The following is a 26,015-nucleotide window of genomic DNA, read 5'->3' as shown; positions in this document are numbered from 1 at the left end:
TTTTTAAAACATTGCAATACAAATTTTATTATAACATTGACAAAAATAATTTTCACAAACTAATATCAGCATACCCTTCACCAGCTCTCCAAATAAGGGTTGTGTTAATGGCACAACAAAACATAAAAAAATATTTTGCAACAAAAAACTGCGTATCTTATTGGACAAGTCCAGGTTTCAGTGCCTCCTGGTTTCATTCCAATTTCTTCCATTTGGTTCCTAATGAATATGACCCAGGACAAGCTTCATGATCCTACCATTTCTGTATCTTGTGGGCCTCATTTACAATTACTGTAAAAAAAAAAAAAAAAAAGAGAACTTGTTTTATTTATCCTGACATGTAAATATGCTTTCTGCATCATTTTATACACAAACGTGTTCATGAATTATATTACTGAGGCAAAAATAACACTGCTCTCCTTCTTGCTAAAGCGTCGCCACAACTTCTTGCTGAATCAAAATGACAATCTTTTGATTTTGCTGTTTTAAGGCTCAGTGGTTCACATGCTGTTGAATCCCATCATCCCTTTCATGTTGCCAGCCGCACCCTGTTGGAACTGTCTCATCATGGACTGGAGACCAGCCATCCCACCTAAAGATGAGCGAAAAGTCATCATGTCAGTGGGGGGGGGGGGGGGGGGATCAGTTAAACTCGACAGCAAGGTGGCGAGGATGAGAATAGCTAATCTTAAATCAAATGATTATTTGGGGTGCAAGGTGATTTTCTAGATCAGGGAATCCATGCAGTCTATGTCAAATAAGCATTATATAACAACCATGTCATTACATGGTTGTATTCAAATCATTGAACTAATCTAAGTAACAAAGGAATAGTTTGGGAAAAGTGACATGACATAAAAATGGAAGTGAAAGTCATGCCTACCCATATGGTGGAGAACCCTTGGGTCCATCATCTTTGCCATCTGTTGGTTTAACTTAGCCATCTGAGAGGGGTTGACATTCTTGGACATGTCACCACCTGTAAATGTGTAAAAAATTATTTTGAGACATAGCCTACTTCTTGAAGTAAGCAAAATTGTGTTAGTGGACCAGTGCTTCAGTTTCAGGGCTGTGTCTGAAAACTTGACTAGCCATGAAATCCTTGCTTCGTCTGTTCTCGTTTCCTCCGCTCACAAAGTGCAGTTGGGAAGATCCAAGGCCCTTCCCTCAGACCTCTTCCAATGTGCTTTGAGAGGGGAAGGGGGAAAATGGAGGAAGCAAGGATTTGACAGCTAGTAATGTTAATATGCATCCAAGAAGTGCATACCTTTGAACAGGCCCTTAATGCCACCCATCTTCTTCACCATCTGGGCGAACTTTGTGTACTGGGTGAGCAGCTCCTGGACGTCCCTGGTGGCAACCCCAGAACCCCGCGCAACTCGGGCAATTCGGTTCGGCTGCTTGGTGAAGAGCTTTGCACCATCTTTGTTGTCAAGTTCTGCAAAGAACAAAGAATCCATGGTTAGGAAAACAATTACACATCTTATATGACCCTTTTGTTTGTAATTTACTGTTTATTGACGAGAGGGTTAGATACACTGAGTTGCACCCTCCTTTGTCCTCAGAACAGCCTGAATTCATCAGGGTATGGACTCAAGGTGTCAAAATCGTTCCACAGGGATGCTGGCCCATGTTGACTCCAATCATTCCCACAGTTGCATCAAGTTGGCAGGATGTCCTTTGGGTGGTGGACCATTCTTGAAACACGTGAGAAACTGTTTAGCGTGAAAAACCCAGCAGCGTTGCAGTTCTTGACAAACCCGTGTGCCTGGCACTTACAGCCATAGCCCGTTCGAAAGGCAATTAAAATGGAACTAACACCATTTCAGCAACATCAAATCTTATTCAAATCTGTTCGTAAACATCTACAAGAAGAATGACAATTTTTGGAGCATTTTCTGACAAGCAAGCGCTTAGATATGGTCATGTTCACATTTTCATACAATGTTTGGGAATGACGTAAAGTAAGGCATGTGAAAATTCTATAGCAATAGAGTGGGAAAGCAGCCATGTGTTTGGACAATTATTAGACACTGCAGGAAATAAAATTGACCAAAACCATAGTCTACGCAGACCGGTGCACCATAGCCAATCAGCGCCTTCGGAAAGTATTCAGACCCCTTGACTTTTCCCACAACTACAGCATTATTTTAAAAATGGATTAAATAAATAATCCTCAGCAATCTACACCCAATAATGACAAAGCAAAAACAGGTTTACAAATGTTGGCATATTAAAAATACCTTATTTACATAAGTATTCAGACCCTTTGCTATGAGACTCGAAATTGAGCTCAGGTTCATCACGTTTCCATTGATCATCCATAAGATGATTCAACAACTTGATTTGAGTCCACCGGTGGTAAATTCAACTAATTGGACATGATTTGGAAAGGCACGCACCGGTCTATATAAAAAGGTCCCACAGTTGACAGTGCATGTCAGAGCAAAAACTAAGCCATGGAGGTCAAAGGAATTGTCCGTAGAGCTCCAAGACAGGTTTGTGTTGAGGCACAGATCTGGGGAAGGGTACCAAAACATTAATGCAGCATTGAAGGTCCCCCAAGACCACAGCAGCCTCCATCATTCTTAAAATGGAAGAAGTTTGGAACCACCAAGATTGTTCCAAGAGCTGGCCGCCCAGTGGTCACTGACAGAGCTCTCGAGTTCCTCTGTGGAGATGGGAGAACCTTCCAGAAGGACAACAATGCCAGAACAGAGCAAAGTACAGGGATCCTTGATGAAAATCTGCTCCAGAGCGCTCAGGACCTCAGACTGGGGCGAAGGTTAACCTTCCAACAGGACAATGACCCTAAGCACCCAGCAAAGACAATGCAGGAGTGGCTTCAGGACAAGTCTCTGAATGTCCTTCAGTGGCTCAACCAGAGCCCCGGTCTTGAACCCGATCAAATATATCTGAAGAGACCTGAAAATGGCAGTGTAGCGACACTCTGGAGCAGGTTCAGACCCTTTACTCAGTACTTAGTTGAAGCACCTTTGGCAGTGATTACAGCATTGAGTCTTCTTGGGTATGACGCGACAAGCTTAGCACACCTGTATTTGTGGAGTTTCTCCCATTCTTCGCTGCAGAGCCTCAAGCTATGTCAAGTTGGATGGGGAGCGTCGCTGCATAGCTATTTTCAGGTCTCTCCAGAGAGGTTCGATTGGGTTCAATTCCGGGCTCCGGCTGGGCCACTCAAGGACTTGTCCCGAAGCAACTCCTGCGTTGTTATCCTCCCGATTCCTGTTTACAAGCAGCAACTAAAGCAGGAAGCACCAGTGACGCAGTCAATAAAAATAAGTGGTCAGGTGAAGCAGATGCTAAACTACAGGACTGTTTATCTACCACAGACCGGAATATGTTCCGGGATTCTTCCGATGGCATTGAGGAGTACACCACATCAGCCATTGGCTTCATCAATAAGAGCATCAAGGACGTCGTCCACACAGTGACTGTACATACATACCAACCAGAAGCAATGGATTACAGGCAACATTCGCAATGAGCTAAAGGGTAGAGCTGCCGCTTTCAAGGTGCGGGACTCTGAACCGGAAGCTTAAGAAATCCTGCTATGCCCTCCGACGAATTATCAAATAGGCAAAGCGCCAATATAGGGCTAAGATCGAATCATACTACACCGGCTCCAAAGCTCATCTTGTGGCAGAGCTTGCAAACTATTACAGACTACAAAGGGAAGCACAGCCGCGAGCTACCCAGTGACAAGCAAACCAGACAAGCTGAATCACTTCTATGCTCGCTTCAAAGCAAGCAACAGAGGCATGCATGACAGCGTCAGCTGTTCCGGACGACTGTGTGATCACGCTCTCCGTAGCCGACGTGAGTAAGACCTTTAAACAGGTCAACATTCACAAGGCTGCGGGGCTAGACGGAGTATCAGGACGTGTGCTCACCAACTGGCAGGTGTCGCCATTGACATGTTCAACATGTCCCTGATTTGAGTCTAATACCAACATGTTTCAAGCAGACCACCCTAGTGTTCTTGGGCACCGGAGCGCCAAGTCCAGAACCAAAAGGCTTCAGCTTTAAACCAAGCCATAAGACACCTGAACAGGTAATCAAATGGCTACCCGGACTATTTGCATTGTGTGTTCCCCCCAACCCCTCTTTTACACGGCTGCTACTCTGTTTCACATATGCATAGTCACTTTAACTATACATTCATGTACATACTACTTCAATTAGCCCGACTAACCGGTGCCTGTATATAGCCTCGCCACTCATTTCACCCTTGTTTTACTACCTTATGTATTGTTCACCTAATACCCATTTTCACTTAAATTTACACTGTTGTTAGGGCCTGTAAGTATGCATTTCACTGTAAGGTCTACACATGTTGTATTCGGCGCACGTGCCAAATAAACTTTGATTTGAGAGTCCTTTAGGTGCCTTTTGGCAAACTCCAAGCGGGCTGTCATGTGCCTTTTACTGAGGAGTGGCTTCCGTCTGGCCACACTACCATAAAAGGCCTTATTGGTGGAGTGCTACAGACATTGTTGTCCTTCTGGAAGGTTCTCCCATCTATACAAAAGGAACTCCGGAGCTCTGTCAGTGACCATTGGGTTCTTGGTCACCTTCCTGACCAAGGACCTTCTCCCTTGATTGCCAGCTCTTGGAAGAGTCTTGATGGTTCCAAAGTTCCATTTAAGGCTGACGGAGGCCACTGTGATCTTGTAGACATTTTTTTGGTAGCCTTCCCCAGAGCTGCGCCTCAACACAATCCTGTCTCGGAGCTCTACCGACAATTCCGTCGACCTCATGGCTTGCTTTTTGCAATGACATGCACTGTCAACTGTGGGACCTTATAGACAGGTGTGCGCCTTTCCAAATCATGTCCAATCAATTTACCACAGGTGGACTCCAATCAAGTTGTAAAAACATCTTAAGGAGGATCAATGGAAACATGATGCACCTGAGCTCAATTTAGAGTCTCATAGCAAAGGTTCTGAATACTTATGTAAATAAAGTATGTTTATTTGTAAAACATTCCTAAAAACCTGTTTTCACTATGGGGTATAGTGTGTGGATTGATAAGGGAAATAAATTATCAATTTTAGAATAAGGCTGTAACATAACATAAATGTGGAAAAATGGGTCTAAAAACTTTCAGAATGCACTGTATATTGTAGTGGAGTCGCCAACAAAATGTTGCTGTAATAGGTCTATATGTTTCTTTTGCATTGTGTTTTTTTGGTTATTCATTGTCAAGCTTTAAAAACCAAAGCCAGACCACAATATTTTAGCAGCCTAGCTAAGACTGTGGCATGAGTCTTTACACTTTCCCTCCGCTGCGAGCTGCAAAATGGGACACGCGAAAGCAGTGCAATTGAAGTGGAATTCACCAAAGTGACCGCATCAGGCTGTAATATAATATACTAAATGACTCAACTAATTTAGAGTCACTTGTGTGCGCTAGCCTATTAGCCACATTATGAATTGTGATCATTGCCCTTTCTAATTTGATTGTATTGACATTTCCAGCCCTAGTCATCAGTTCTTGTTCAAAATATTGAGTCATTGAAACTGAAATGGGGCATCCCGAATGGGTGGCAGTAGCAAACAATGTACCAGGCCAGCTGTGATTTACAACCTGATGCAATACCAAGAAATTAATTGGTGAATTATATGAATCATGCATTCATCTACTCTGTCAACAACACCTTATTGTAAGTAATGTAGTCAAATATAACCTATTCTTAAAACCTCTTAAGTAAATTTTGAAGTATAAACTGGTAATTTTACATTTGACAGATTGTTTGAAATCTGCAAAATAGTTAAAACGCTGTCAGTGCCACTTTAAATATTTTGTCCTGCCTATTCACCCTCGGATTGTGTATGTGTGCCATTCAATGTTACAATTGTCTCAAGGCTTAAAAAGCCTTCTTTGACCCGTCTCCTCCCCTTCATCTAAACTGATTGAAGTGGATTTAACAGGATCATAGCTTTCACCTGGATACACCAGGTCAGTCTGTAATGAAAAGAGCAGGTTCCTAATGTTTTGTACACTCATTGTATTTACCTTGGTCATTCATGCTGTCCATAATTGTCATGAGTTTCTTCAACCTGGCCATGGACTCCTGCTCGTTACCTTTGCTCATGAAGTCCGTTCCGAAACCTGGGATCATACCCTTGTGACAATAACAGAAGTAAGATTAGCATCTTATGTGATTAGAATATACAGTGCCTTCAGAAAGTATTCACACACTTAGTTTCCACATTGTTGTTACAGCCTGAACTTTAAATTGAGATTTTTCACTGGCCTACACACACTACCCCATAATGTCAGTGGAATTCTTTTTTTTTTTTTTTTTTAAATACAAATTAATAAACGAAAAAAAGTCAATAAGTATTCAACCCCTTTGTTATGGCAAGCCAAAATAAGTTCAGGAGTAAAGATTTGCTTAAGTCACAAAATAAGTTGCATGGGTTCAGTTTGAGCAATAGTGTTTAACATGACTACTGAATATCTGTACCCTACACATACAATTATCTGTAAGGTCCCCAAGTCGAGCAGTGTATTTCAAACAGATTCAAGCAAAGACCAGGGAGGTTTTCCAATGGCTCGCAAAGGGCACCTATTGGTAGAAGGGTAAAAAAAAAAGCAGACATTGTATATCCCTTTGAGCATGGTGAAGTTATTAATTACACTTTGGATGGTGTATCAATACAAAGATACAGCCATCCTTCCTAACTCAGTTGCCGGAGAGGAAGGAAACCACTCAGGGATTTCTCCATGAGGCCAATGGTGACTTTTTGGTAAATAAACAGCCACAAAAAGTTTTGCTGAGAACTCTTGGCAGATAGAATATCTTAAACTGTAGACCACACTAATTCATGTGAGCAAAATCTAGAGACTTCCTTAGATTTCGTGCACAAGCCGTTGACAAATATGCACATTGGCTGTGATAGGAAAAAAGGACGGAGCAACATTGTAGTAACTCAACACCAACCTAATTGACAGAATGAAAAGCAGCATGTACAGAATAAAAAATATTCCAAAACATGCATCCTGTTTGCAACGAGGCACAAAAGTAAAACTTCAAAAAAATTGGCTAAGCAATTCACTTTTTGTCCGGAATGCAAAGTGTTATGTTTGAGGCAAATCCAATACAACTGAGTACCGCTCTCCATATTTTCAAGCAGTGGTGGCTGCATAATGTAATGGTTATGCTACGACTGGGGAGAGTTTCAGGATAAAAAAATAAAACAGGATGAGCTAAGCACAGGCTAAATCCTAGAGGATAACCGGGTTCAGTCTGCTTTCCACCAGACACTGGGAGATTAATTCACCATTCAGCAGGACAATAACCTAAAACAAGGCCAAATCTACACTGAAGTTGCTTACCAAGAAGACAGTGAATGTTCCTCAGTGGCCAAGTTACAGTTTTGACTTAAATCTACTTGAAAAGCTATGGCAAGACCTGAAAACGGTTGTCTAGCAATGAGGAACAACCAATTTGACAGAGCTTGAAGAATAGAGAAAATGTTACACAATCCAGGTGTGGAAAGGTCTTAGACGTTTCAATACATTTTCAGCAAAAAATAAATAAACTGTTTTCACTGTCATTATGGGGTATCGTTTGTAGATGGTAAAAAAATGTTTTAATCAATGTTGAAATCAGGCTATAATGCAAAATGTGGAATAAGTCAAGGGGTTATCAATACTTTCTGAAGGCACCAAAACATTTAGGTAGCCATTATTTACCATAATTGGGGCAAATGAAAAACAAGGGATACAGTTGACCGTTTCGAAAGGCCTTTGTGCTGAAACATTGACAGTCTGGTTTTATCTATAGCATGAAGCCCTATAAGAAATAAGCTTTAGAGTGTAACGCTGATCATTATTTAAATAGGAATTCAGGTTGCCGTTTATTTACCATGATCTGGCCAAACGGTCCCATCTTCATGATGTTCTGAAACTGCTCGTACATGTCTCTAAGAGTGAACTGACCTATGGCACAAACGGTGATTAGAAGATGCTTATAAACAATGTGACCCAACAACCATACCACATGACAATGTGTAACTGTTATGGACTGCAGAGCATAAGCATACCCTATGTCAGTTATAAAATGGGGCCTGTATTACATGTCAGCTGATCTCATTCTCACCATGTTTCAGCTTGTCAATCAACTCCTCGTTGTCATCCAGCTTGAGTTCGTTGACTTTGTCTATCAAACCTTCAATGTCTCCCATGCCTGAGGACAAAAATACACAACTCAAGAGGTTATACAAAACAGGTAAAAAAACAACATGCCATGATGACACTTTATTCAGAAGGGTTCACAGCTTACCCAGTAGCTTGCTGATGAAGGGTTGGGTCTTAAATGGCTCCAAGTCATCAATGTGTTCACCAGTACCAATGAAAATGATGGGACTCTTAGTAGCAGCCACTCTATAAAAGGCAACATGAGCACGAAATGTACGAGTTATTATTGAGTATATGAATTCTGCAGTAGTAAAGGAAACTCGGTTCACCATAACATGGATAAATTGTTAAAGCAAAGATCACTATTTACGTACGCACTGAGAGCACCACCACCTTTGGCGTGGCCATCTAGCTTTGTCACTATAACTGAGGCAACTTCTACTTTGTCTTTGAAGGCTTTAGCCTGTGCTTCGCAAGCTTGACCAATGGAGGCATCCATCACGTACACAATGTTTTCGGGTTGCTGGAGGAAAGAGATGCATGCTTGGGGTGAAACCATGCATTAGTACATTTTCTTTGGAGCATTACATTTTATAATGACAACACAAAAGCTTAGGCTGGCAGAGAAAACAAAATGTCCCCAGAGATTAAGTTTTGCATTAGTTTACTGTATTGATGACATTGAAGGGCTCTGGATAGTTAGCAGATTGTTACCTACCACTGCATTGGAAACCTGCAACATCTCCTCAAAAAGGGAATCTTCTTGCTTGTGTCGACCACTGGTATCAACAATAATTATTTCAAAGCTCTCATTCTTAAACTTTTCCACACCTTCCGCAGCTATGACGACAGGGTCCATCTCTGTGTAACTGGATATAACAAAGTTAGCGTACTGTATATGCAAGCATTAGCATGAAAATCTAATATCACAACATAAAAAATGACTTTAGATGGATCACACACAGCTGAAAAGCAACCAAATGCAAAGCATATCATACCTTCCATAGAATGGAATTCTGGCTTTTGTTGCATTTTGCTTCAACTGATCAAAGGCACCTGCACACACACAAAGGCTGTAGACTTAGTTGCTATTGCTCATTTCTTTCCAGATGGACTATCAAAACAGATAGATTAAGATAATGAAACTTCACCAGCTCTAAAAGTGTCAGCGCATATCAAACAGGTTTTCCACCCTTTTCTTTGGTAGTAGTATGCCAGCTGTGAAAGCGGTTTTCAATACATTAGTGAAATTATCAAAAGGTATAATATATTTTGGACAAATGGCCAACTGAATGACTATCTTTAGGCTGATATCCAGGAATGGCTCACCTTGGAACATGTTGTGGTTTTCCCACTGCCCTGAAGACCCACAAACATGATAACATTGTTCTTTCCCTTTGTGGGTGTCCAAGCCTTGACCCCTGGATCCACCAGCTGAGAGACAAGAGCAAAATCTTAGACCAATAAAACAAACACTCCCAACCAATCCCAACAAATGTGACTAACACATGAGCATTGCATCTTTGTCAAATGTGAAGTGAGAATGTAGGGGTGCGTCTCACCCAACCACATAAGCTTTATAAAATAAAATAAAGTGTAAACAAGCCATCTGATCTGTGACCCATATGAAACATAAACTGATAGTATCTATATCCAAGAGTAGGCCTTCCCTAACTAAGGATCTATAGCTAAGTCATCAAAAAGTTAAAATACAGCTATTTGGGTACTTTGTTGAATTAAGCTAATTATTTGAGGAGGAATGACTGGTTTGACTGTACAGTGAATAGCCAAAACCGACTACTTATGTTATAGTTGACTCATTCAAAACACCTCAGAATAGCAATAGACCACATGACTTGAAAACCACCACTATGGAAATATCCATGAAGTCCCACCAACAGCCGTCAGTCAGACATCTACCCAAGTTTTCTATCAAACCTTAACTCGTTCAGTTACTTCACACTGGGCCATCATTGAACCAATAATGTACAGAGTTATTCTAAGTTTCACACAACACTAAATGACAAACATTGAATTAATAATTGTCCGAATGAGACAGACCTTGACCAGTTCCTTGAACACAGAATGCTGGATCATTCGCCTCTTGTTCAGCCCAGAGGCCATCTCCTCCAGGTCAATGGCTGACCTGTGGTCAAAAGAATTACATTAGTGGGAAACATTTTGAATCTAAGTTTTAAAAAACACAGAATTCAGCTTTATCTACTACATAAGTGTGTGCCTGAATATTGTTACTCACTTGACATTTTCTCTGAGCTGCTTCACCAATTTGATGTTGACATCAGCTTCTAGGAGGGCAGCACATACTTCTTTCAGCATTGCATTTAATACCTAAAGAAAAATAACACAATCTATGGGAAATACATACGGTCTGGCGTGGGTGAAACCTGTCTTTAAAAAATAATAATAATCAATTGCCAAAAGTTTAACCAAAAAAACAAGATGTCTGATATGATATACCTCCTCATTGATGATGGTGGCATTGCTCAGTGATCGCAACGCCGAGGTTATTTTTCTTCCCAAGTCGGCTAACACCATATTGGCAGTTCTTGTGTAACCTGGAAAAAATATTTGGAATAGCAAGCTTGTTCTGTCATACTGCCAACTACTACAACCACTGGATAATAATGTTTTCGGGGAAAGGACCTTACAAATTCAGTTGAGAAATACGGCCTCAATACTGAGGGTGAACCCCCTTGTCTCCACACCTTTCTTCCACTGCCTCTTGTGATCAAACGTCCGTGGTTGACTTCCTAAACTGAGCAGAGAACGAAAACAATGTGTGACAAACTAACTCCGTTAGTTTGTCTAACCTAGCTAACGTTAGTAAACAGATGGCTAAGACAGTATGGCAGGATCTTAAGTCACACAATTAACTACCAAAATACAACACTAGCAAGTAGACATTTATTGAGCGATAGCATTGACACCGCTTGTAAAGCTAGTTAAATTGCTAGTTAACTAGCTAACGTTCGCATCCACAACTGCGGTGATGAGGCAGGGATTCGCCGTGCATGTGGATCCCGAAAGTATTTTAATTTCATTCGATATATAGCATTTAAACATTTACAAAACAGTAGTTGACTACATTAGAATTCTTATAAAGATCGTTACATCAGGTTTACTAACTGGCTTGAGATAACTAAGCCGAAAAAAAAACTAAAAATGAGCGTCATCTACAATCTAAATTCCAAAATAGCACCGTTCCTATCTAGTTCCGGGTTCATGTTTACTTCTTTGTGACCCCTGGATTTTAAAGTAGTGCAAATGTTTTTACAAATCCCTACGTGGAGCAAACTGTTGTTTTATTCAACACGCGTTAATTTCCTTTGTCAAATTATTATTTTATTTTTTTCATTCTGTATTTTCTACAATAAGTTACATGAACTAAATAACATATGAAAACCCACTAAATTTTCACAAATAATAATAGTTAGAAAATTCTCGTACCTCTTCAAATACGTATCTGTAATTTTCGACACATGCGTTACGAAAATGTAAGCGTGAGCAACTATTTAGTCATGAGCAATTGTATGTGGGAAATTATTTGTTGAATAACTTTTTAGACGAAAAAAAAAATTCATGAAATCCTACAATTACTCTCCACAGTTAATTCCAAGGACCTGCCGAAGTTGATTGACTGGATGCAAAAATTGGTATTTAAGGGCTGGTTGGAGGCGCTATAGAAGGACGAATGGAATTGCATTCAGCATTTCTCAAAGTTGATCCTCGGGATCCCAAGAGGTGCGTGTTTTGTTTTTTTCCCCTAACAATATACAGCTGATAAAAATGATTAAAGGCTGATGATTAGTTTATTATTTGAATCAGCTGTATAGTGCTAGGGCAAAAAAACTAAAAGTGCACCCCTTGGGGTCTTGAGGACAGGTTTGGGAAATCATGGTAAATGGAACGAAGTCAAACATGGTTTCCATATGTTTGGAACCGTTCCATTGATTCCATTCCAGCCATTACAATGAGCTTGTCCTCCTATAGCTCCTCCCATCAGCCTCCTCTGATTTAACCCCAACATTAGATAGATTATTGAGTCTAGCTCTCGAGAACCCAAGGGGACGTTTAGTCATCCCTTGGGTTCTCAATCACTGGTGTACAACACGCCCTGCAAGGTGGTCCCCCTCCCCAGATAGCGTATGAACATTTACATTACATTTAAGTCATTTAGCAGACGCTCTTATCCAGAGCGACTTACAAGTACATACATTCATACTTTTTTTGTACTGGCCCCCCGTGGGAGCCAGCGTATGAACAGGTCATAAGCCATGGCAACAAACAAAAAAGAATAGCAGGAAATTTGCTTTAAAAATGCAAAATTATCTCAGCCTCATTGTAAAATGTGTAGAATAGCATGAGATTTGCTATACAATTGCCCATTTCTCTCAAATAAATAAAAAACAATTACCTTATTTACACAAGTCTTCAGACCCTTTGCTATGTGACTCGCAATTGAGCTCAGGTGCATCCTGTTTCCATTTATCATCCTTGAGACGTTTCTACGGTTTGATTGGAGTCCACCTGTGATAAATTCAATTGATTGGACAAGATTTGGAAAAGCACACACCTGTCTATATAAGGTCCCACAGTTGACAGTGCATGTCAGAGCAAAAACCAAGCCATGAGGTCGAAGGAATTGGCTGTAGAGTGCTGAGACAGAGCTCTGGGGGAAGGGTACCAAAACATTTTGGCAGCGTTGAATGTCCACAAGAACACAGTGGCCTGCATTTTTCTTAAATAGAAGTTTGAAACCACCAATACTCTTACTAGAACTGGCTGCCCAGCCAAATTGAGCAATCGGGGGAGAAGGGCCTTGGTCAATGAGGTGACCAAGAACCGTATTGTCACTCTGACAGAGCTCTAGAGTTCCTCTGTGGAGCTGGGAGAACCTTCCAGAAGGACAACCATCTCTGAAGCACTCCACCAATTAGGCCTTTATGGTAGAGTGGTCAGACAGAAGCCACTCCTCAGTAAAAGGCACACGACAGCCCACTCTCAGACCATGAGAAACAAAATTCTCTGGTCAGATGAAACCAAGTTTGAACTCTTTGACCTGAATGCAAAGCTTACCTTCTGGAAGAAACATGGCAGCAACATGCTGTGGGGATGGTTTTCAGCAGCAGGGACTATGAAACTAGTCAGGATTGAGGGAAGAAAGTGAGCAAAGTACAGATCCTTGATGAAAACCTGTTCCAGTGTGCTCAGGACCTCAGATTGTGGTAAAGGTTCCCCTTCCATCAGGACAATGACCCTAAGCACACAGCCACGGCAACGCAGTCTCAGAATTTCCTTGAGTGGCCCAGCCAGAACCCGGACTTGAAACCAATCGCACATCTCTGGAGAGACCTGAAAATAGCTGTGCAGCGACGCTCCCCATCCAACCTGACAGAGCTTGATCCTCTGCAGAGAAGAATGGGAGAAACCCCCCTTATACAGGTGTGCCAAGCTTGTAGCTTCATACCCAAGAAGACTCGCGGCTGTAATTGCTGCCAAAGGTGCTTCAACAAAGTACTGAGTAAAGGGTCTGAATACTTACTGTATGTAAATGTGATATTTCAGTTATTTTAAACACATTTGACATTTCTAAACCTGTTTTTGCATTGTCATTGTGTAGATTGACCTTTTATAAAATATATACATTTTAGAATAAGGCTAACAATGTGGAAGAGGTCGAGGGGTTTGGATACTTTCTGAATGCAGTGTGTGTACAGTTGCTGGAAATTGGCTTCAACAGCAATGTTTTCTCAGCCTCATGGTAAAAGTAGCATGACATTAGTTTTACATTTCTCTTTTTGCACTTTGCTCAGACCATGCTGGTCGGGCAACTGCTGTAGGCCACTCGTTTGAAAGTGAACTGCAGCTGCCTCAATGTGAACTACAATCTTGACGTTATGGTTTAGAAATGTTTAATAATCCTTGTCCAAAGAGTTTTATTTTACCAGGTTAGTCAGATATCCTTTGCAAATACAAAAGATACACTAACTGGACACATTAGCAAAGTTACAACCTGTGTTTTCAGCAACGCAGCCTCCAGCCAAGGTATTACACATACTTTCACCTTGCGCTCCCATTTCTAATGAGCCGTTTGACATTTCCATATGGGAACATGTGGTATTCAAAACATTCTCGTGCAACTGTGCTGAACTGCGTACAGTAAGTGTCTCTTTTGTATTTAAACAATGTTTTTTCTCAGATTTGAAAGTTCAAAACCATATCCCAATCGAGGTGTATTAACATTTAGACAGTGTGTTTGTGTGATGTCGGGGCATTTCCCTTCCACAGCAGATGTAAGTGAATAGACACTAAAGCGCTAGCGTTACCGTCTATGAATGGGCTAAATTGAGCCTAAATCAACCAAAAGCGATTTTAGCATGTAAGGCTTAATGGGGCAAACTATTTTTTTTTCTTTGTTTCTGATGCATCATGCATGCCAGCGAAGCCACAATACATAAATTGCACTATAATGGTGACAAACGGTGCCCACAGATTTGTCACTCATTCCAAGGGAGGCAGTGTCTGTGGGTTTTTCTTCCTCTTTGACATGATGGCGGTCCGCAAACGTTAAAGGTGCATGCTGCTACCAACTGTGCTGGAGTGTGGGCACTCACGGTTTTCTAAATCCTACGTACTTCTGAGGGGGAAAAAGAGCCCTACTAACTAGTAATATACCCCCCTCCCACAAATCTTTCCTAACTTCAATGACCCTACACTTCACTCTTTCCCGCCCCTCAACATACAACACATGCTCCACCGTTTCCTCAACCGTACACTGCAGACACAAACCATTTACATGCTTGCCACCAGGTGTAATTAGTTCAATGTCCTAAACGCAATCGACCAAACGCCACCTCTTCCTTCCTAATCTGGTCCACTGACCTTTCTTTGGAGGGCATATAAATGCTGGCCCTTGGGCTCAGAGTTTCATCTCTTCTGCCACACATCTATCAAAATGGCTCTGCTCTTACATTTGGCCTCACCTCCACCCAGTGGAACATCAATTATCTCTCGTTTTTAAGCTCTTTTGGCTAACTGGACTACAATTTCATTCCCTAACACACCCGAATGTGCATCTCACTGCTACACCCAGCATCTAAATTCTCCATAACTCCAATAGTATGTCATTCCTATTAGATTTACCAGATAAACTATTTAATATAGACATAGAATCTGAGCATACTATAACTCTTAACGGGTTGTACGTGCTCCACCCACTGGAGGGCAACTACAGTTCACCTGAGTATACTGACGGTCCTCTACATAGAGTACCAGTCAAAAGTTTGAACACACCAACTCACACCAAAGGTTTTTCTTAATTTTTTTTGATTCTTTTCTACATTGTAGAATAATAATGAAGGCAAACTATGAAATAGTAACCAAAAAAAGTGTTTAAAAAATACAAATATATTTGAGTTTCTTCAAAGTAGCCACCCTTTCCCTTGACAGCTTTGCACACTTTTGGCATTCTCTCAACCAGCTGCATGAGGTAGTCACCTGGAATGCATTTCAATTAACAGGTGTGCCTTGTTAAAAGTTAATTTGTGGAATTTATTTCCTTCTTAATGCGTTAGAGCCAATCAGTTGTGTTGTGACAAGGTAGGGGTGGTATAGAGAAGATAGCTCTATTTGGTAAAATACCAAGTCCATATTATGGCAAAACAGCTCAAATAAGCAAAGAGAAATGACAGTCCATCATTACTTTTAGAGATGAAAGTCAATCTGGAATATTTCAAAAACTTTGAAAGTTTCTTCAAGTGCAGTCGCAAAAACCATCAAGCGCCATGATGGAACTGGCTCTCATGAGGACCGCCACAGAAGACCCAGAGTTACCACTGCTGCAGAGGATAAGTTCATTAGAGTTACCAGCCTCAGAAATTGCAGCCCAGATAAATGCTTCACATATCAAGTAACAGACACATCTCAACATCAACTGTTCAGAGGAGACTGTGTAAATCAGGCCTTCATGGTCAAATTGCTGCTAAGAAACCACTACGAAAGGAAACCAATAAAAATAAGAGACTGGTGGTCTAATGAGTCCAAATTTGAGATTTTTGGTTCAACCGCCGTGTCTTTGTGAGACGCAGAGTAGGTGAATGGATGATCTCCACGTGTGGTTTCCACCTTGAAGCATGGATGGTGTGGGGGTGCTTTGCTGGTGACATTGTCTGTCATTTATTGAGAATTCAAGGCACACTTAATAACCAGCATGGCTACCACAGCATTCTGCAGCGATACGCCATCCCATCAGGTTTGCTCTTAGTGGAACTATCATTTGTTTTTCAACAGGACAATGACCCAAAACACCTCCAGGTTGTGTAAGGGCTATTTGACCAAAAAGGAGAGTGATGAAGTGCTGCATCAGATGACCTGGCCTCCACAATCACCTGACCTCAACGCAATTGAGATGGTTTGGGATGTGTTGGACCGCAAAGCGGAGGAAAAGCAGCCCACAAGTGCTCAGCATATGTGGGACGTCCAAGACTGTTGGAAAAGCATTCCAGGTGAAGTTGGTCGGAAGAATGCCAAGAGTGCAAAGCTGTCATCAAGGCAAAGGGTGGCTACTTTGAAGAATCTCAAATCTCAAATATAATATTTGTTTAAAACTTTTTTGGTTACTACATGATTCCATATGTGTTATTTCATAGTTTTGATGTCTTCACTATTATTCTACGATGTAGAAATTTGTATAAATAAAGAAAAACCCTTGAATGAGTAGGTTTATCCAAACTTTTGACTGGTACTGTATATATACAGTTGAAGTCAGAAAATTACATACACTTAGGTTGGAGTCATTAAAACTTGTTTTTCAACCACCACAAATTTCTTGTTAACAAACCATAGTTTTGGCAAGTCGGTTAGGATATCTACTTTGTGCATGACACAAGTAATTGTTCCAACAATTGTTTACAGACAGATTATTTCACTTATAATTCACTATATCACAACTCAAGTGGGTCAGAAGTTTACATACACTAAGTTGACTGTGCCTTTAAACAGCTTGGATAATTCCAGAAAATTTTGTCATGGCTTTTGAAGTTTCTGATAGGCTAATTAACATCATTTGAGTCAGTTGGAGGTGTAGCTGTGGATGTATTTCAAGGCCTACCTTCAAACCCAGTGCCTCTTTGCTTGACATCATGGGAAAATCAAAAGAAATCAGCCAAGACCTCAGAAAAAAAATGGTAGAACTCCACAAGTCTGGTTCATCATTGGGAGCAATTTCCAAACGCCTGAAGGTACCACGTTCATCTGTACAAACAATAGTACGCAAGTATAAACACCATGGACCCACGCAGCTGTCATACCGCTCAGGAAGGAGACGCGTTCTGTCTCCTAGAGATGAACGTACTTTGGTGCGAAAAGTGCTAATCAATCCTAGAATAACAGCAAAGGACGTTGTGAAGATGCTGGAGGAAACAAGTACAAAAGTATCTACAGTGGGGCAAAAAAGTATTTAGTCAGCCACCAATTGTGCAAGTTCTCCCACTTAAAAAGATGAGGGAGGCCTGTAATTTTCATCATAGGTACACTTCAACTATGACAGACAAAATGAGAAAAAAAATACAGAAAATCACATTCTAGGATTTTTAATGAATTTATTTGGAAATTATGGTGGAAAATAAGTATTTGGTCAATAACAAAAGTTTATCTCAATACTTTGTTAAATACCCTTTGTTGGCAATGACAGAGGTCAAACGTTTCCTGTAAGTCTTCACAAGGTTTTCACACACTGTTGCTGGTATTTTGGCCCTTTCCTCCATGCAGATCTCCTCTAGAGCAGTGATGTTTTGGGGCTGTTGCTGGGCAACATGGACTTTCAACTCCCTCCAAAGATTTTCTATGGGGTTGAGATCTGGAGATTGGCTAGACCACTCCAGGACCTTGAAATGCTTCTTACGAAGCCACTCCTTCGTTGCCCGGGCGGTGTGTTTGGGATCATTGTCATGCTGAAAGACCCAGCCACGTTTCATCTTCAATGCCCTTGCTGATGGAAGGAGGTTTTCACTCAAAATCTCACGATACATGGCCCCATTCATTCTTTCCTTTACACGGATCAGTCGTCCTGGTCCCTTTGCAGAAAAACAGCCCCAAAGCATGATGTTTCCACCCCCATGCTTCACAGTAGGTTTGGTGTTCTTTGGATGCAACTCAGCATTCTTTGTCCTCCAAACACGAGGAGTTGAGTTTTTACCAAAAACGTATATTTTGGTTTCATCTGACCATATGCCATTCTCCCAATCTTCTTCTGGATCATCCAAATGCTCTCTAGCAAACTTCAGACGGGCCTGGACATGTACTGGCTTAAGCAGGGGGACACGTCTGGCACTGCAGGATTTGAGTCCCTGGCGGCATAGTGTGTTACTGATGGTAGGCTTTGTTACTTTGGTCCCAGCTCTCTGCAGGTCATTCACTAGGTCCCCCCGTGTGGTTCTGGGATTTTTGCTCACCGCTCTTGTGATCAGTTTGACCCCACGGGGTGAGATCTTGCGTGGAGCCCCAGATCGAGGGAGATTATCAGTGGTCTTATATGTCTTCCATTTCCTAATAATTGCTCCCACAGTTGATTTCTTCAAACCAAGCTGCTTACCTATTGCAGATTCAGTCTTCCCAGCCTGGTGCAGGTCTACACTTTTGTTTCTGGTGTCCTTTGACAGCTCTTTGGTCTTGGCCATAGTGGAGTTTGGAGTGTGACTGTTTGAGGTTGTGGACAGGTGTCTTTTATAGTGATAACAAGTTCAAACAGGTGTCATTAATACAGGTAACGAGTGGAGGACAGAGGAGCCTCTTAAAGAAGAAGTTACAGGTCTGTGAGAGCCAGAAATCTTGCTTGTTTGTAGGTGACCAAATACTTATTTTCCACCATAATTTCCAAATAAATTTATTAAAAATCCTACAATGTGATTTTCTGGATTTCTTTTCTAATTTTGTCTGTCATAGTTGAAGTGTACCTATGATGAAAATTACAGGCCTCTCTCATCTTTTTAAGTGGGAGAACTTGCACAATTGGTGGCTGACTAAATACTTTTTTGCCCCACTGTATATCCACAGTAAAACGAGTCCTATATCAACATAACCTGAAAGGCCGCTCAGCAAGGAAGAATCCACTGCTTCAAAACTGCCATAAAAAAGCCAGACAATGGTTTACAACTGCACATGGGGACAAAGATAATACTTTTTGGAGAAATGTACTCTGGTCTAATGAAACAAAAATAGAACTGTTTGCCCATAATGACCATTGTTATGTTTGGAGGAAAAAAGGGGAGGCTTGCAAGCCGAAGAACACCATCCCAACCGTGAAGCACGGGGGTGGCAGCATCATGTTATGGGGATGCTTTGCTGCAGGAGGGACTGGTGCACTACACAAAATAGATGGCATCATGAGGCAAGACAATTATGTGGATATATTGAAGCAACATCTCAAGACATCAGTCAGGAAGTTAAAGCTTGGTAGCAAATTGGTCTTCCAAATGGACAATGACGCCAAGCATACTTCCCAAGTTGTGACAAAATGGCTTAAGGACAACAAAGTCAAGGTATTGGAGTGGCCATCACAAAGCCCTGACCTCAATCCCATAGAACATTTGTGGGAAGAACTGAAAAAGTGTGTGTGATCAAGGAGGCCTACAAACCTGACTCACTTACATCAGCTCTGTCAGGAGGAATGGGCCAAAATTCACCCAACTTATTGTGGGAAGCTTGTGGAAGGCTACCTGAAACGTTTGACCCAAGTTAAACAATTTAAAGGCAATGCTACCAAATACTAATTGAGTGTATGCAAACTTCTGACCCACTGGGAATGTGATGAAAGAAATAATAGCTGAAATAAATCATTCTCTCTACTATTATTCTTACATTTCACATTCTTAAAATCAAGTGGTGATCCTAACTGACCTAAAACAGGGAATTTTTACTAGGATTAAATGTCAGAAATCGTGAAAACTGAGTTTACATGTATTTGGCTAAAGGGTATGTAAAATTCCGACTTCAACTGTATACTGAACAAAAATATAAACGCAACATGTAAAGTGTTGGTCCCAGAAATGTTCTATACGCACAAAAAGCTTATTTCTCTCAAATTTTGTGAACAAATCTGTTTACGTCCATGTTAGTGAGCATTTCTTAGTACCAAGATAATCCATCCACTTGACAGTTGTGGCATATCAAGAAGCTGATTAAACAGTCTGATCATTACACAGGTGCACCTTGTGCCCGGGACAATAAAAGGCCACTCTAAAATGTGGGGTTTTGTCACACAACACAATGCCACAGATGTCTCAAGTTTTGAGGGTGCGTGCAGTTGGTATGCTGACTGCAGGAATGTCCACCAGAGCTGTTGCCAGAGAATTTAATTAATGTTAATTTCTCTACCATAAGCGACCAACTTCGTTTTAGAGAATTTGGCAGTACATCCAACTGGCCTCACAACCGCAGACTACGTGTATGGCGTCGTGTGGGCGAGCAGTTTCCTGATGTCAACGTTGTGAACAGAGTGCCCCATGGTGGTGGTTGGGTTATGGTATGGACAGGCATAAGCTACGGACAACCAACACCTGCCTCTGATTGAGAACCATATCAGGCCAAACAAGAAACCCTACATAGAAACAGACAACATAGATCATACCCACCCAGCTCATGTCCTGACCAACTAAATAAAGACTAAACAAAGGAAAATAAGGTCAGAAACGTGAAACTTGTGTTATTAGGCAATTATTAATATCCGTTTTTAGTTAATTAAATTGAACGTTATCAATTGCGGTCATGGTCACAGCTCTATCGCAAATGTATCATTTAGGCAAATTTCAGTTTCATTGTGGACTTTTCCCTGAAATTAGTTATTGGCCTATCGGGGGCTTTAGGCTATAGCTCATCAAACCATGACAAAGTTGAATTGCGATTATAAACCCAGATGTTTGTCAGTAGCCTATGGCTATTGAAATAATTAGTCAATCTCTCAAATTGGCCATTTATAACGGTTTGTAGTCTGGCACATAATAACTGCACAGTTGCCAGAAAATAGCCTGACATTTGTTTTTTGAATTTTGTCAAAGTGTTTCTTGCAGATTTCGAGATCCTCTGTCATCAGTCAAATTACGTTGATATTCCTTCATAATTCACTTGATAACGTTATGGAAAAAGGGTTTATTGGATAAATGTGTCAACTCCTCTCTTGCTGCTGAAAAAAATATTTTTGCATACTTTATAGGCGGGATTTGAGAGGTCACTGGGCTATACATTTCAGCTATATCTAGCAACCCTGGGTGACACACATGGGCAACTAACAGCTTACTACACAACATACACTTAGTATTGCTTTCTTAGCTACAGTATACATATCTCCCTGGCATATTACAGCATTTATGCAGCAGCATACAATAAATATTTTTGGACTCACAGTTGTTGTGCTCACTTGAACAAGTGACCAGCGGTCCTTCTTGTGGGTAAACTTTGTCATCAAACTTTGTCATCAAAGCCTGGCATTCTCTGGATGGAGTCATACCGGATTGACAGCATGGCCAATCTATTATACCTTTTCTAGCCCAAGGTGTTGCGTGTGAATGTTTTGAAGCCTGGAAAAGAGACCCTTTCAGACAGATGTTTTAAATGCTTAAACCCAGACTCTGATTCCACTTTTTCTGCTTCAGTCATTACCACGAACCCTCTCCATCTAATAGCAGGTAGGGGGAGCAAAATAGTGATCGCTTTGCCACTGATTCCTTCCAAACCACTTTTTGTTGAATTTACGCACTCATTGTTGAATTAGCGATTTCCAACTTGTAGTATAATGTTTATGTCCAATGGCAGATGAGCCCCTGAGATGATTTATCTATCATTTCTCTTCATATGACAAGGATTGAAAAGGATTTTGCTGTAGATTGTCGACGTGATTCGCAATGATGACTTCTTGTCTAGCTAGCTAGCTTGCTAGCTAAGATTTTGAACACATGATGTTGACATGATCAGTCCAATCAAAGCTATGGTAGACATAACGTGATTTGACATTATTTTATCTGTGGCCAGAAGAGTCCCACTGTCATAATAATACCCATAAAACCTAGTGGTCAAACAGGGAAATGATTCCATTGTTTTTTCCACCATTTATTTTTCCCATTGAAAATTTTATAAACAGATTTTAGAAATAGAATTACAGCAGAAGTGCCCGTCCAAGAAGGCTCTCAAGGTCATAGAGTCTGCTGCGTTTCGTGTAGCTTACCTTGGCGTGACGGATTCGGATTCGAAAATGCTAATTAGCATCAAAATAGATATCATACAAAACTGCAAATCCCTGCAAGCTCCAGCACGTCATCTATTGCTGACACCTTTGCTAACAGGTATTGTGTCAATTTAAAACTTGCACAAGACAGTTCACAGAATTGTCAATTTAAAGAAATGTTGCCAATTTATTCATTACTACATTTAGCTAACATTAGATAGTTAATCCAGAGATTCTTACCTTTGCCTCGATTCAGGAGTCTCGTCCAGATCAACATGGCATTTGTAGTTCTTTATGATAGCCACATTAGCAGCTAATTAGCGGGTCATTTTTTTGGGGGGGGGGGGGGGGGGTAAATACAGGTGAATATATTGATAAAGATCACCTTGTCCGAGAGAGATTTACATGGATATCAAAACGTCATGCCATGGGAAGCCTACACGAAACACAGCATACTCTAGGACCTTGAGCCTTCTTTGATGGGCACTTCTGCTGTAAATATATGGCAGAACCCAAAGGGGCTTGAACTGCCTAGCTCTCCCTGTAGATTCTGTGGTGACGTAGTGTCCTCATGAGTGACAAAACACTGAGCCAATCACGGTGCAACTAGAGAACATTACCAACGCCTATGCTCTGTACTTTCGCTGGCTGCCCTTCCACCACAGAAAGCATTGAGCTAGGCTGAATCACTCACGAAAGAGACCATGTGTGTATGCAGCTTTATAAACTCAAGGATATATCGATATTTTTATAGATCGTTTACAAACTGATATGTGACACGAATTAATGCCAGAATAAAAAAAACTCTCTGATTTCTATTTAATTTAAATTTTAAGCATAACAGGTGGGACTCAAAACAGATGGGGCTCTACCCCACCTGCCCTGAATGACGGGCCGCAACTGTAATCAACCATACCATGTTCATGTATGATAATATTGACTCAACTGTATAAATTTAGCTAGTCCGTTTTGTTTCTTGCAGATAAAGTGGATGATGGGTTGGTTGACAATCAAAAGGTTATACTTCAAAGTACTTCATAGGATCTCAGGATATGTCTTCTTTTGGACTCCTTGGATATTCAGAAGGTGTGTAACAGTAATTGCTTTCATGATACAACAAACACTTTTACACCAGATTTACTAGCTGGGTTCTTGTATTTGGTGCAAGGTGTGTGTACATTTTTATTTTCAGTGAGGAATCAAATAAAACAAACTACAGCGGGATGACTTCCTGCTTACAGGCTTCAACAAAGCATAGGCCTAATTCTGTTTATCATTAATTGATTACTCAGACCCAGCAGAACCCCCAACCCATACTGCATGAGGATGCTTTCCTGTATGTCGAGGAGACAGTAGATACACTCTGTGAGGAGGGCAAGATGAGCCACAACTACTGCCTAAAATGTGGCTCTCACAGAACAGCTCCCCTGAGCAGGTTTGTTGCCTTGCATGGCCAACTATTGTACTTACTTGAGTTACAATGGCCTATCAATAATTAGTAGATGTGTAAGATGAGGGTCAGCAGCATTGTGTCAAAATGAATGTCTATTTTTTATGTTTCTATTCTGAGTTAATCTCGCACTCTTCCATACTGGAGCTCCAGTTCCTGTTCCAGCATGTCCTACCAGTGACTGGGAGACTAGTGGTGGACAATATTGCAGGAAAATCAGTTTCATGAATGCTTTGGCACAAAAGTATTTACTCTTCCAGTCATCTGTTTGTGCTTCAGGGGTACCTGTACTGCTCTGCAGCTCGGCTTGCTGGGGTAGAGATCAGTGCAGAGTTTTTCAGGCTTCAAAATATGGCTGTGGAGAAGTATGGCTTCAGTGACCGAATACAGATAAAGTGATCATTAGTACCCCCTGTATATTACCTCGCAACTGTTACTTTACTGTTGTTCCTTAATTATTTGTTATTTTTCAACAACAACGTTTTAAAAATGTTATTTAAAAAATGTTTACTGCAGTTTATTTTAGTAAATACTTAATAACACTTTTTTTCTTAAAACTGCATTGTTGGTTAAGCGCTTTTCAGTAAGCATTTCACTGTGAGGTCTACACCTGTTGCATTCTGTGCATTTGATAAATACAATTTGATTTGAGTTTGTCTCTTGAACTTATCTTTGTCTTATATTTTTGAAGAATATATAAGTGCCACAGCTTTCTCTCATTGTCTCACATTTCCACAGGTCATCCATGCAGATAACATGACTCAGGATTCCCTGTTACAGAATTCAGATTTTCTCATCATGAACAATGTGTTTGAGTACTTTCTACAGCCCAATTATCAAATGAAGTAGGTAAACATTGGACACCATTACCCGGGGTGTATTAATTTGGGCACACTGTTTGCAACTGATAACAGAAATTAGTGTTTCTTATTGGACAAGTCTAAGTAGTCCCTCATTCTTTCAGTTCGTTTAAAAAAAGTGTGATGACCCAGACCACCATGAAAGTATTCCACTTGTGCTCTATTGATTATAGTTTCAAGCCTCCAGGAAGCACTTTCGTTACTTTTCGTTACTTTGTTACTTACTTAGGGCGGCAGGTAGCCTAGTGGTTAGAGTGTTGGACTAGTCAACTGAAAGGTTGCAAGATCGAATCCCCGAGCTGACAAGGGAAAAATCTGTCGTTCTGCCCCTGAACAAGGCAGTTAACCCACGGTTCCTAGGCTGGGATTGAAAATAAGAATGAGTTCTTTACTGACTTGCCTAGTTAAATAAAGGTTAATAAAAAAACTTTTTACTGAAAATGTCTGTTTTCCACACTTTGAGAATTTAACGTTTCTATGATGTGTCACGTCAAGCATAATGCACACTTATAATGCTGTCCTGTGCTCGTCCTTCAGGGAGGGATCAACCTTAGCCAGTGAGTAGATAAAGTACCTCTGGATTACAACGTCTATCTGGGGAAGGACGGTGGCCCGGACGCATTCAAAGAGATACACCTTTATAGGATCTGTGACCCCGAGTGAAGACCAAACATCCCTTCAGACTTTCTGTCCCTTGGAAATGGACTTTCTGCTGCAATGCAGATATGCTTTTGTATAGGGCCTTATCATATCATGTTCAAGGAATAACAATCTATCAAGATGACCAAGTGATCTGTGACAGGAAATCCAAACTATCACTGGGATAATGTCATGTACTTTACAATTCAGTGACTTCATGGGAGGGTAGCATAATTGTGCAGAAATTGGCTATTAACTGGCACCAGCTGTAAGGAAATTCTGTTTGCCTTCCAACAGCATGGCATTGCCTCTCAATCATTGAAACCCATCATTTTTGCAGAGATTTAATAGTGCTTCATATGGACTCTGTGGCCATTGTAATTACAACCTCCTTGGAGGATTTGGCACCTTGGTTATAAAGCTCCGTACCTACATCAGACAGGCATCATGCAGTCATCATGTTGTGCTAAACAAGCGACACCATCTTGAATATAGGTCTTCAATAACCCTCAATATTTTGTTTATCTGCTATAATGTTGGAACTGATTATGATGACTTTCACTTAGATCTGTAAAAATGCTGTATGCTCTGGTTCAGTAGTACAAAAGATGGCTTCTTCACTCTTTTGATGTTCAATGAACATTAACGTGATTGGTGGTAATG

General features: G+C 40.8%; 1 protein-coding gene across 3 annotated transcripts; it reads right to left on the bottom strand.

Moving 5' to 3' along the window:
- LOC129812017 (signal recognition particle subunit SRP54) lies at window positions 1–11,407 on the bottom strand. Of its 3 annotated transcripts, none has more exons than XM_055863898.1 (17): window positions 11,300–11,407; window positions 10,837–10,943; window positions 10,646–10,743; window positions 10,425–10,516; window positions 10,229–10,313; window positions 9,497–9,601; window positions 9,319–9,385; window positions 9,166–9,223; window positions 8,886–9,036; window positions 8,542–8,690; window positions 8,313–8,413; window positions 8,130–8,216; window positions 7,896–7,969; window positions 6,038–6,146; window positions 1,268–1,438; window positions 884–979; window positions 1–592 (listed from the first exon to the last, which is right to left on the bottom strand). In XM_055863898.1, the coding sequence occupies exons 3-17, from the start codon at window positions 10,721–10,723 to the stop codon at window positions 501–503; spliced, it is 1,515 nt and encodes a 504-aa protein (XP_055719873.1). In that variant the 5' UTR covers window positions 10,724–10,743; window positions 10,837–10,943; window positions 11,300–11,407; the 3' UTR covers window positions 1–500. The 3 variants fall into 3 exon arrangements, with proteins under 3 accessions (XP_055719873.1, XP_055719874.1, XP_055719872.1); XM_055863899.1 differs by having other exon boundaries at window positions 11,315–11,407; XM_055863897.1 differs by having other exon boundaries at window positions 10,837–11,407.
- Between the last annotated feature and the right edge of the window lie 14,608 nt (window positions 11,408–26,015).

Source organism: Salvelinus fontinalis, chromosome 15 (assembly GCF_029448725.1).
Source record: "Salvelinus fontinalis isolate EN_2023a chromosome 15, ASM2944872v1, whole genome shotgun sequence".
NCBI classification, from domain to species: Eukaryota; Metazoa; Chordata; class Actinopteri; order Salmoniformes; family Salmonidae; genus Salvelinus; species Salvelinus fontinalis.
Note: the sequence above shows the minus strand (reverse complement) of the source record. Positions and strands in the feature narration are given on the sequence as shown.